Source organism: Juglans microcarpa x Juglans regia, chromosome 5D (genome assembly GCF_004785595.1).
Source record: "Juglans microcarpa x Juglans regia isolate MS1-56 chromosome 5D, Jm3101_v1.0, whole genome shotgun sequence".
NCBI lineage: Eukaryota > Viridiplantae > Streptophyta > Magnoliopsida > Fagales > Juglandaceae > Juglans > Juglans microcarpa x Juglans regia.
In genome coordinates this window covers 20,687,057-20,699,824 of record NC_054602.1, presented here as the reverse complement: position 1 = coordinate 20,699,824, position 12,768 = coordinate 20,687,057, and the positions used below count along the sequence as shown (strand labels likewise).

General features: G+C 36.3%; 1 protein-coding gene and 1 pseudogene across 3 annotated transcripts; one reads left to right on the top strand and one right to left on the bottom strand.

Annotated features, from left to right (window-relative positions):
- Positions 1 to 999: 999 nt before the first annotated feature.
- LOC121264479 lies at positions 1,000 to 4,707 on the bottom strand. Of its 2 annotated transcripts, none has more exons than XM_041167667.1 (3): positions 4,330 to 4,707; positions 3,649 to 4,212; positions 1,000 to 1,511 (listed from the first exon to the last, which is right to left on the bottom strand). In XM_041167667.1, exons 1-3 carry the CDS (start codon positions 4,478 to 4,480, stop codon positions 1,126 to 1,128), a joined length of 1,101 nt encoding a protein of 366 aa, XP_041023601.1. In that variant the 5' UTR covers positions 4,481 to 4,707; the 3' UTR covers positions 1,000 to 1,125. The 2 variants fall into 2 exon arrangements, with proteins under 2 accessions (XP_041023601.1, XP_041023602.1); XM_041167668.1 differs by having other exon boundaries at positions 1,000 to 1,508; positions 4,330 to 4,706.
- A 3,665-nt stretch (positions 4,708 to 8,372) lies between these two features.
- LOC121264478 lies at positions 8,373 to 9,119 on the top strand (annotated as a pseudogene). The gene has a single exon (XR_005940503.1). The product of XR_005940503.1 is annotated as a 40S ribosomal protein S7-like (transcript).
- Positions 9,120 to 12,768: the final 3,649 nt, after the last annotated feature.

The window sequence follows — 12,768 nt, the reverse complement described above, 5'->3', positions numbered from 1 at the left end:
TGCAACTGTCAATATGTTGTTTGATGCTTCCTCTATAATGTGGAATGTTGAACTGATTCAAAATGTTTTTGCCTCTTTTGTGGCTGGAAAAATTATTCAAACTCCTCTGCATTCTTGGACTGTTAAAATTTTGTTATGGGTGCGCTAACAAAAGTGGACAGTACACTATTAAATCAGACCACTATTTTGCTTTGGGGTTGCTCTTAAATTCTATTCAGGAAGAAAGGGTACGGTCGGGAAGGCAGTTTCTATACTGGAGAAAGTAGTGAAATCTGTATCTACCTATCAAGGTCAAGAATTTTGCTTGGAGAGCTAGTAATAATAGCCTTCCAACAAAACTGAATTTATTGAAAATGGGTGTGCTGTTTGATGGGTTGTGTGCTAATTTTCATTTTCAGACCAACTTCATGCTTTATGTTTATGCTCCAATGTTAACCACATCTGGGCCTCTTGGTGCAGTAAGTTTCAATTTTATTAAACACTCTTAGGCTACTAATTAATAAGGAAAGAAAATGTTCTCCTGTGGAATTTTGATGGGGTTCTTTTTCGAAATTTTGGTGCTGCTGGTGTGGGGATGATTTTACGAGATGATAATAACAGCTTTGAGTAGGAAGTAAATGGAGGATTTTACAGTGGATGACATTGAAGCTCTAGCTATTTTGAGATCAGGTAATTTACAACAGCTTTTACATTTGGGATATTCTAGTTTAATATTGAAAGGGGATTTCTTTGATAGTTATTGAAGATATAAATTCTCAAAGACCCAATTTTACTACTAAGGAGCATTTGATAATGGAAATTCAACGTCTTCTACAATATTTTCAAGAGTTATTGATGTAGGAAGGCAAGGTAATGATTTTATTTCCAATAGGGTACTGATCAATTTAGATGCTGATTTGTAACTAGTTCTTGGTTTTGTAATGAGTGCTTGCTATTGATTAATGTGAGTCATTTTCATGTTACTTGATCTATGAATGAACTCAAAATTACTTGTAAATATATATATTTTACAACACGAACCAAAAACAAACAGCACAAAAAGAATTAATAAAGCATTATTTATAGCAAAACCATCTTTGTTTTTATATCAATCAATGATATTGCAACACGCAATGATCATGATCATCAGAAACATAATCTTCTCTTACAAGCCTCAAGTGGTAATGCATACTGCAGCATGCAACAACATCCCTGCTGCATTTCTCCTACCATCTCCTCAATCAAGTCCCTGCAAATGTGATCCTGTAGAGCCAACCCAATTCTTCCAATTTCTCTCCTCTTTCCCCAATCAATATCCCTACACACTTCCTCCACACTCTCTATCATGGCTTTACTGCTCCATATGGACGATATTATTGATCCTACGACGTTGTCTGATCCTTTCCTCTCTACTGTTTCGGTGGTGCTAATAATATTGATTCTGTCGTGGAAATATATCTTTGTGGTTTCCTCTTCCCCTGGCTTCTTCCTCAGTTGCTTTTGATGCTGTTGTTGTACTAGTCTGCTTCCTGCATGCGTACGTTGCTTTTATATATAATATTATTATATCTACTGTTGTTCTATGTCTTTATCTACAGTACTCAAACGTTAACGGTACAAAAGACAAAAGTACCAGAAAAACTCTCTTTTTTTAAAGGTGACTGTTGAATGTCAAGAGTATCTCAGATCATCTATAAATAATAATAAAATAATTTATTAATAATAATAAATAATTTATAAATAGTAATGAACTAGTTTAAAAATAGTATTTTAATTCTCAGACATATACTAATTTCATTGTTTTGTATGCACTATAAAAAAAAAAACCAGTAGTTATAACAAATTATTTACGATGAGAGTGAATTTATTTAGATAAAACTTGTCAAGTCTTTAATTTCTTATATAATGTTGTTACTGAGACAGGTGTCAATTATGTTTTATATTGATTAAGTATTCTTTAGGGTCAGAACCCTAATTGTGTGATTAATGTAGACCAAGGAAAGTGAAAAAAATAGAAAGACCTAGCTGTTCGATGGCATATTGTTTTTGACAGCGCTCAAGTGCGTTTGGACCTACTCACGAGTACGTGTACTACTGTGGCATGCGCATGGACACTAGTACTACTGATCTGAATGATCTCTCCCCTAACCTCAAACCTGATTTAACTTGATTAATGTCTGTCAAAAGTTAAAGCTGCATCTTCTTTTCTTTCTATTTCTCTCACTTTTTTACTTTGAACCCATCTTTGACTGCATCATGAATAACGAACCACCCACACACACACGTGGTCCCCCACCCCAAATACAATACAAAGCTTATATATATATATATATATAGAGTTTTGTTAAGGATATTATTTTTGTGTACTCATTATACTGATGTAATTGGTCAAAAATAATTATTTTATATTAAAAGATAGTGATGTAGCGAAATGTATTAATGAAGTACGTAAAGAGTACGTAAAATGATTGTATATAAATATTTTGATATATATAGAGAGAGAGAGGGCTACATTTTGGGTATAATTACAAAGCTTTTTGTGGTGCAAGGATTAATGTTAGGTTGTGCAAGGATGTAATTTACGCCAATATGGTTCAGGGAAAAAAAAAAAAAAAAAAAAACAAGGAAGAAAGGTAAATATTTTGCCATATTTCTCTTAAAATAACAGCTGTAAGTCATTAATTGTTATATTATATATATAATATTTAGGTGAAAATCCACTATCATTGAAAGTGCCTTTAAAAGTAATCAAATGGTCTCCCACTACCAATGTTTATAATGCATGCATGGGTCCAAACATGACCATGAGTTCATGTTATCATCATGTGTGGAAACAAAATGTTAGAGTTGGAATCCTAAACCTTGGTATATGTCATTTAATTAATAATTATTTTAAATGCTTCAAATGGAAAATTCTACAAACTATACCATACCATCGTCGCATGCAGATTATCCAATTATAAAAAAAAGTGTTACATTTATAAAAATAAGATAAAAAATATGATAATAATGTTGCATAAAGCATTATCCCGATCCATGCAATTGTCTCACCAATTGCATGGATTAATTTCCTCTATGCGTGGATTAATTTTATGGAGGAGTATATCACAAGTTATCATAGTTAATAATCAGGGCAAATGTCTCAGAAAGTAGAGATTAGATAATTAATATTTAATTAGTGTTACATATATTTATAGTTTTTACTTATAATTTTACTTACACGACTCATTTTGCCAGTTTTGTTTCTAAATTTAAATTTTAAATTTTAAATTTCATAATTTTCAGCATATATAATCAATAATTGACATATGGAGAAATAAGTTTTTTGTAAATTTTTCTTAAGTACAAAAAGCATTTTTCTTAATATTTTGTATAGAAACTTAATTTTGTCCGATCTTAACAGCTACTAAGATTTAATTATTGATTCCTTAAGTTTAATTTACGTTAATTATCTTTTTACAAACATGAATGGAGAAAATGGTATTTCTCCCATTAAAAAAATTATTAAATTATTTCATGTTTTATTAATGTATTAATTTTTCGGGTGCTTTTTATTTTATTTATATATATTTAATGTGGTCTTTTTATTTTTATGGGATGAAAGTACACATGATAAGTAGTAAATTATCAGAGAAATCAAAGCAAAGAAAACAGAACAAATTAACGAACCGTTTGCGTGTCTTCTGGAGTGGCAGTACTGTCCAGTAGTACTCGAAGGTGAAGGAGTGAACTCGTCCAGCACGGACACCGGACTCGGCTGCTGTTGCTCGCCATTATTGAACTCCGAGCACCTTTTCAACCTATTAGTTTCCCCGTCAACAGGTTGACCCGCGTCTGTTGATTTCAGCCGCTCCGAAAACTGTACAGACTCGATGATCTTCCTGAGCGCGTTCAAGTCCTCGTTGCATTTCTCCAGCGCTCCTAAGAGCTTCCTTCTCTTCTCAGCTGCCGATTCCGGCATTCCCTCCAATCCCATCAGCCTCGCCATCAGCGCCGGCGGATTCCGGAAGTGCTGCCGCGAGTTTGAGGATTTCGAGCGCCGCATCTCAGCCGGAAGTGTAGGGCTCCTTTGCATGTCGCAAGACAATTTCCGTAGATCAACGGCCGCGTCTTCTCCCTCCTTTGCGCTTTGCTCTTGCAGTACGACTGATGGGGAAGCTTGGGTTGTTGAGACCGAGGAGGGTTTTGGTTTAGCAGGAGACGAGACCGCATTGATCTTTTCCTGCTTCTTTCCTGACAGAAGAAACAAACGGATCATTTCTATATATTACGTTATGAATATGACTTAAGGACTCTATCTAGAATATGCATGTAAAGTAAGTAGTAGGGTAAGAAGAAAGAGAAACAAACCGAAAGTGAGGAATTTGCGGCGATTATGGTACTTGGAAACGAGGTTGACAAGGCCAGACATGCATCCGATGCTCTTAGAATGTAGGGTTTCGGGCGCAATGTTTTCCCTGTAGGAAGAAGACGACAACCGAGTCTGGTCTGGTTTCTTCATAATAGATCCTGATCTGATCTGTTATGTCTCTCAGCTTGGAGAGTGAGAATGCTTTGTTGGGAGATGGGAATGGGGAGAGAAGTATGCGACGTGTGAGATAGGCAATTAGGCAGAGATAACGGCAATAAATTTAGGTACTTTGATTGAAGGAAGAAAAAGAGATCGAGAGTGGCTAGCTGTGCCTGTGCGGTGGCCAATCTTGTCTCATCTCTGAAGCTGGTAAAAAAGCAAATGAAGCATCATCATGTGGAGTTCTTTTTTGATGAGCTTTTTGGTTAATTTGCAGTGTTTCTTTATAATTAAGACTGCTATTGCTTTTGTCACAGCCATCATTATATATAATTTGAGCTTAATTTATCAAAATAATTTTCAAAATTTGAGGATGCATGAGAGAGATCATAGATATATAAATGATGTATGGTATTTAATATTATTTTTTTAAACATGATTTAATATTTCATGACATCTGATCAAAATTCACATGATGATCAGTAGTACGCAGCCATGATAATAATAGTAATTCATGTTGTATATTGAAGAAGGGGATTCAAATATGATCGATTTCTCAATCTGAGAGACAGACATAATTAAGATGGAGGGGTTCGATGGCACGAGATCTCAGTGACTACTGCTCCTACCAACAAATAAAGCGAATATTATAAATTGAGTAGTCTAGCTGGGCCAAGCGGTTTAATTAACCCATGACACTTTACTCGATAAAAGCAATTTCTTTTTAAAAAAAGAAAAGAAGAGAGAAGAAATTAAGGAAAAACTAAATTGATCATGATCATCTGAATGTTTTGGTCGTTAGTTAAAAGTCTTTGTTCTTATTTACATTAATTATTATTCTTTTTACAATGTGATTGTACTTGACTCGTCATGTGGTTCTCGGGGCCATTGTAGCTTTGAATGGCTGGCAATTTATACGTACCCTCTTTCTTGCAGCTTGTTCCGTTGTACGTAGGTGCCGTTAATGTGCATGTCACTGTCCCCCATCACTCCGGCCGTTCCTACATTCCATTCTCCTTTCTTTTTTAACCAAATGAAAGGGGAGAGGCTAGGGGCGGACTGGTGAAGTTGGAGCTTTTACACCCTCCAATCAAATTTTGAAACATAAGTATTTTAAGAGAAAAATATTAATAGAATTGCACAACATGCAAGTAAATTCTACTTTTTGAGATAGTGATTCATTCGTGCAAATGTCACTAATACAAAAGACCTCGTTGTACCAGAGTCAAGTAAGGCACATATCGTATATCCGTATAGCATGATATTACCTAGAACGTAATCATGGACTACCATATACCTAGCAACTAAATTAATAAGGCTAGTTTCTACATAAGAGACGGGTACTAAGGGAAAATACCAGTAACGACTTCCATTTTTTCAACTCTGGGAATCTCCTTGTTCATCTCTCCAGGGGTGATGGCGTACACATCAGCTTGAACATGTGGCCTCTGATTGGGCCGATTGTTAGGGGCGTTCCTTCCACCTTGTGCATTCTAAGGGCACTTCCGAATCATGTGTCTGACTGACCGCATCAGAAACATACTTTTAAACCTACTTGACATTCTCCATCACGATTCTTTCCACACTTCTTACATATAGTAGGTGGAGCCGTCATAATGCCTTTACCCTTACTGGCTCCCTGTATAACCCTTCTTTTTGGCATTATTCCCTTTTGCAGAGAAGGAAGAAGTCCTCTTTCGCTCAAGGTTAATCTGGGCTGCCACACTTCGTTGTTCTGCTTCAGTTATTGCAGCAAAGTTAGCCAACTCTTGGAAATTGTTGATGCGAAACCCAGCTATGTAACTACGAATCCGAAATTGCAGTCCTCCTTGGAACTTCTGAGCCTGCATCTTTTCAGTGGCGATCAGATGTGGAGCAAACCTTCCCAGCTCCATGAATTTTGCAGCACATTGTTCAACTGAGAGATTGCCTTGCACCAAAGTGGCAAACTCTTGAGCCTTCTAGGTCTTCATCGATTCAAGGAAGAATCGATTATCGAACTCCTCTATGAACCTATCAAAGGTTAAAGCAGTGATATTGCCCAACTCTCTTATTAATAGTTGCTTATTGGTATCCCACCAGATACTGGCTTCTTCTTGTAGCAGATGCCTTACGTACTATACTTTCTGCTCCTCCGTACAACCACTGATCTCGAAGGTCCTGTCGAGATCTAGTAGCCACTTGTTGGCTTTCATGGGTCCTTTAGTTCCCATGAAATTATGATATCTGTATATTAGAAACTTCTCATATGAACACCCTTGGTTCTCCTGCATTTCAACCTGCGGGAGTTGTTGGTTTTGCCTCAGGATTATCTTTCGTTGCTGTTTCATGGTTTCCGTCATCTGATGAATTGCGTTCACCAAGTCATGTCCTCCATCCAAACATCGGTCCTGATCCTCTTGAGCATTAGATCCTTCAGGGTTTCTTTCTCGCACCCTTAATCTTTCAAGTCTTGAGATGTATGCGTATTGGACCGAGCTCCAACTACAGGATTCAAGCTTGTGCAAAACTAAGATTCAAACCTACATTCTGGCATAAAATTCCTAAGGATATATGGGTTTACCCAGAGACGTAATTGCTCTGATACCACTCTGTGACGCCTCCAACCTCTGCTTAGGATGAAACAAAGACTTAGAGCGTCGGGACATGTAACACAAGATTACATACCCACGTACATGATAGTTAATATGCAATGCATCCTACAAGTGCAACTAACAGAATACAATATTCGCAACAGATTAAGGGTGAAAATAAAACTTATGCCAGAATAACTAAAAACATTCCAATGCATTAATGACCATCATAAGTTCAACCCAAATCATAGCATAGATTTATTACAGCTAAACATAAAAGTCTCAAAGGCTAAATCAACTGCTTCATGCATTCTAGAGCATGAAGGACTAGGGCTATAAACGTTAAGATAAGGTCCAATCTTTTCTCGAGTTCTGGCTTCCACTCAATCAGTTGGATCTACCGCTCCATCCAGTCCTCCTCCTTAAGACCTGACACAACTTCTATCATTCTGACTGAAATGATAATGGGTCCACAAGGGATAAGATTTACTTGAAATCTCAGTAAGTTAAACAACCAACTTGCACAAAGATAAATTATGCATGAAAAATTATAAATATGAAATGCAAAAAAATTAGTGTGTGTCTGCCATCCAGATTCCTTAACATTTTCAGAAAAACTGTGACACATATTTTCGTTCAGAGAACATTTTTACTTCAACCGTAAAAAAACATAATTTCATCATATCATTTCATCATTATTAGCAATTCATATTTAATCGTAACAGCATAACGTGTGATATCATCACAGTTCTCCGTATGCACTGTGAGTACCTGCCGGTGATCGTAGTACAACTCATGTTGAAACTACATTATCTACAGATTCGTTCTCAATGCATTGGTAATATAACATAACATCATCATAATATCATAACATGTACGCCCACCAACATTAGGTGTCATAACATTTGATTTCACTCCGGCATTTTTTAAAAAGAACCCATTCGAAGACCGTTGACTGTTTTTCGTCAACCCAGGAGTTACCACTCCATTCTTAAACACTACAGAGTGAACATAGGAGTTCTACTAGGATAATTCTTCATCCTAACTTTTGAGATCGTGACAAAAATTATTTTTCATACCATGTTGAGAAAAATATTTCATGACATGTGCATATGTAGAAGCTTTTATGTGAAAATGACATTTATAAATACAATATGTAAAAATAGTGAACAATATCACATGTCATGTAACTATGCACTCAATGTATCATATAACATAATATTTTATGTTCAAAATGATAATTCAAATATGAATGAAATATTTATCAATAAATCATAAATAACTTATTAAGATGTAAGTTCTCTGACCCAGCATAAAGTCAAAAACCAGAGCTTTATCTTGGCACTCACTCTCAGCTGCATATCTCTTGGATCATCGCTTCCTTTCCTGTCTGTCAACATGTTTACTTCAAGGAAGAAGATCCACAAAGATAAAGATGTTGAGCCCACCGAGTTTGAACAGACAGTTGCGCAGGCATTTTTTGATTTGGAAAATACCAACCAGGAGCTGAAAAGTGACCTGAAGGATCTTTACATAAATTCTACAGTTCAAGTCGATGTTCTTGGGAATCAAAAGGCTGTCATCATTCATGTTCCCTACAGATTAAGGAAAGCCTTCCTCAAGATACATACTAAGCTTGTGAGAGAGCTTGAGAAGAAGTTTAGTGGCAAGGATGTTGTCCTGATTGCCACCCAGAGGATAGTGAGGCCACCAAAGAAAGGTTCTGCTGCTCAACGTCCGCGCAACCGCACACTCACTTATGTTCATGAGGCAATGCTAGAGGATATTGTCTTGCCTGCTAAGATTGTTGGGAAGCGTGTCCGATATAGAATTGATGGATCCAAGATAATGAAGGTTTTCTTAGATCCCAAAGAGCGAAACAACACTGAATACAAGCTTGATACATTTTTGCAGTCTACTGGAAGCTTTCTGGCAAAGATGTTACCTTTGAGTATCCAGTAACAGAGACTTAGAAAGACCTACTCGTATGAACTTTTTAATCATTGTCAAAGAACACTGCGAACTTTCAAAATATTTGTTGTTGATAAGTTGGTTTAGAAGCAGGAAATATTTATGTTGGATCTTGTTTTTGGCATTATATTGTCTTATGGTTTTGGAAAATGTAGGATTCGGTTCATTTAATCTTGAATTAGCCGAGTTTAGTTTGCCTAAAAAAAAAAAAAAACTTATTATTAAAAGGTGTAAGTTAGAGGCCAACTTAGAAACTTTCTGAGTTTGGAAGGTTGTAGCGTCTGAAATCAAATTCATATTAAATTAGGATTTATACCACTATGGTAGACATTCATAATCAAAGGTTTTAAAAATAGATATTTGTAAAAATACCCCTAAACTTTCAAAAATTGCCACTAAAGCCCTATATTTTTACTATTTACAAACAAACCTCAAATTTAACCAAACTTCATGGACCTCATAATTTTTATATTCTAAAACCAGCTATACTCTTATAATTTCAAAATTCAAAGTGGAACTAGCTCAAACATACCCAACTCGTGGCATGCACTCTAGTTGATGCTTTAGTATGTTTTCAACTATTGATCCCTATGAATGCATGCTTAGACAATTTTCTTTAGTCACAAATAATAACTATAGTCCTTGATGATATGATAAAGTCCAATTCTTTGATGAGCAAGTTCATCCCAACACTTAATCAAGGCTAAAAACCTTAATGTTCATTAATCCTTCATTAATCAAGTTTGATATTTCTAGTGTAAATCACAAAGGTTATATGCTTTCAAAACTCACCCAAGACATGCAATTTCATTCTGATCCTAATCAGAAGGTTTCTAAATGCTTAATCATCAAGCCTAAGTGGAATAAATCAAACTTCATGCCTTAATCACACACTTATTTAATACCCATGCATGTTTTGATGATCAAAATAAGACAGAATTAAAACCTTTCATGGCATGCTTCTAATCATCTTCCATGATCATTTTAAGACACTAATAAATCATATCAAAATATGCTAAGACATGCCATAGCTAAAATTTTCACTTAAAACAACTTAAACACTTAAACCATCCTTAATGAACCCGGTTTTGAATCAAGCATGGTAACCTTTTGTAAATTCATCCAAAAATCATTCCAACACTTCAAATCTCAACTTGAGATGTAAATTAAGATCTAGGGCAAGAATACTTACAAATTTAGTAGCCCGCTCAAGCTCCTAGTACAAGAACTCACAAGAACTCCAAGAATACTCAAGCTCACACACCTTTAGGTTTCTCTCAAAACTAAGGGGAAGATGGCTCTTAATGCTTAAGGGGGAGCTGGAGATGAGGTGTGGAGGAAATGAGGGGGTGGAGGGGATTTTTATAGGTGGCCAAGGTGGTGGAGACATTGATCTAAGTCCATGGGGATTGGAGGAGATGGGTGGTGGTGTTAGGGGCTGAATTTTCAGATTGCATTCCATCACCTTGTGTCACTTGTGCATAAAGAAATAGTGCCCTAAATCACCATGCTTTCATCACTATAGGTGTTACATTGAACTTAAGGGTGCTGGTCAAGTCTTGGTGCAGAAGGAAGAGGAGAAAAACCATAAAAAACCTTCCATGGGGCTGACGGGTTCAAGGTGGTTTTCCTTGGACAGTTTTGTTCATTGTCTTGACTCATCTTCTTGATTCATCATCATGGCTGATTTGTGTAGGTGTAAGGTCACTTCTTGAAGGCCTTTTCAGATGGTAGAAGGTGGATGGTTGGTTGTCAAGTGATCATGGAGGTGCAGTTTAAAGATGATGATGCGCAAGGGAAGGTGGTTACTGAAATCGAGTGGTGCACAAAAGTCATTTGGTTTTGGGTGCCTTATTTGGGTGGAAAAATCTGGTCAAAGGCTCATGATGACCATGAGGGCCTCTTGGGAATTGGTGGTGCTGGAGGTGGAGTCAGGTGATGGCTCAGCCATGGGTAGATGGGTGGTTGAAACTCAATCAATTCGGTTCCCACTCAACTAGTCTTTTGGGTATAACCAGTTTTGGTTTTTGGTTTGGTTTTTGAAACCAAATTTCATCCAAGGCTTGGTATGGGTTTAAAGGGATCATATGAGGTGTTTAAATATCATAGTGCCCTTGAGAAAAAGGCACAAAATGATTGGGCTTAAGGGCAAAACAGTCCATTGCACACATGTGTGCCGATTGGTGTAGTTTGGGATTTGATATGTCATTTCTTCTAATGACATGAGTGGAAGTTTATCTAGGGTCCTAATATGATTTAAGAATGATGTAATTGAATAATGAAGCAAGAAAATATCATATCAAAAAGGTTAAAAAGATTAAGAACAAAAATTAAGCTCTAAAACATGGTTTAAGATCATTAATTTTAGGTAAGTTGATTAATGGTTTTAACCCAATTTTAAAACTTAATTTGGGTACTTAGGGTATGACATGAGCTTGAGGAAACCCATGGTATGGTGTATTAGGTTTTCAAATTGAAGAGTTAAATAAAAGCAAAACAAGGCTTTGGGCCTTGTGGGCTCAAAAGGGCTATGAGTGTGGGTTAATGGTCCAAGGGCTTTTAGGTTTGAGTGGATGAGGCATTGTTTCTAGATTTTGAGGGATTAACAGAGACTTGAAAGGGCTTACCTTAACTTAATTGAGTCATGGGTCAAACCTATACCATGCTTGACCCAAAATGCCTTATGCTTACTAAGTTGGGCCTAATACATTGGGTCTAAATAGTTAGACCCACAGTCTTGAGTGCTATAAGTGAGGCCTAAATTTTTATGTCTTCCAAGTTGGGCCTAGGGCCTTCACTCTTACTAAGTTAGGCCCAATGACCTTATGTCCTCTTTATGGGGCCTATTTTCTAATGTCCTCTAAGGCAGGCTTAAAGCTTAATATCTTCCAAGTTAGGCCTAAGGTTTTTTAATATCATAAGCTTAGCCATCACATCCTTAGTGCATTAGGGTTTTAAAGTCTTATTGCCTCTCATAAGCCTTTATACCCAAAAAGTTTGGGCCCTTAGTAAACCACTATTTGGGCCTTCTCCAATTCTATAAAATATTTAACCCAAATTGCTTAGCCCATTAATGTGGCAACCATCCACTATGCCATGTTTCGTTCTCTTATGGGGGCCTCTTGGCTTCTTATCCTCAAAATCAATAAAGCACTAAAAATTCTCCAAAATAATATCACTAAACCAATCAAGCTCTAAAAATTTCATTTTTCCTCAAAATCAATATTGTATTAGAATCTTCTAATAATTCTTCTAACCCAAAGTATACGGCCTTTTTGCCAACTAAAGCATCCAAAATTGTTCTTATTCTAGAATAGTTCAACACCAAATTATCTAGGATTAATGATACTAGGGTTAAGGCTTAAAGAGCTTTTTAGGCAGGGCGTTACACATATACGATTCGAACAAAAAATAACCGTTCGAATGTTGTTATCCACGTTCGAACATTGATGATCTACATGTTCGAACGGTAAAGTGGTATGTTTGAATGGAAAATCAGTTTCCCGTGCTTAACCTACCAATTTCTTTACCATGTTCGAACTGTTATTTTATTAGGGACGAAATTTATTGTCCCTACATATACCGTTCGAATGTGTTCGAACGCTCAACATGTTTTAGTCTTTTTTTGGAACGAACTCTGAATTTCATCCCTACATCTCATTTTTTGGGACGATTTTCATTTCATTCCAAACAAAAATCGTCCCAAAAACCAAATTTTGTTGTAGTGTAGGGAAG

What these genes read in the sequence shown, in the direction of transcription:
- LOC121264479 (XM_041167667.1), bottom strand. Translation starts at nt 4,480, where the DNA reads ATGAAGAAACCAGACCAGACTCGGTTGTCGTCTTCTTCCTACAGGGAA. An exon ending in CCGCAAATTCCTCACTTTCG is followed by an intron (nt 4,213 to 4,329) that starts GTTTGTTTCTCT and finishes TTCTTCTGTCAG; the next exon opens with GAAAGAAGCAGGAAAAGATC. An exon ending in CTCCAGAAGACACGCAAACG is followed by an intron (nt 1,512 to 3,648) that starts GTTCGTTAATTT and finishes AACGTACGCATG; the next exon opens with CAGGAAGCAGACTAGTACAA.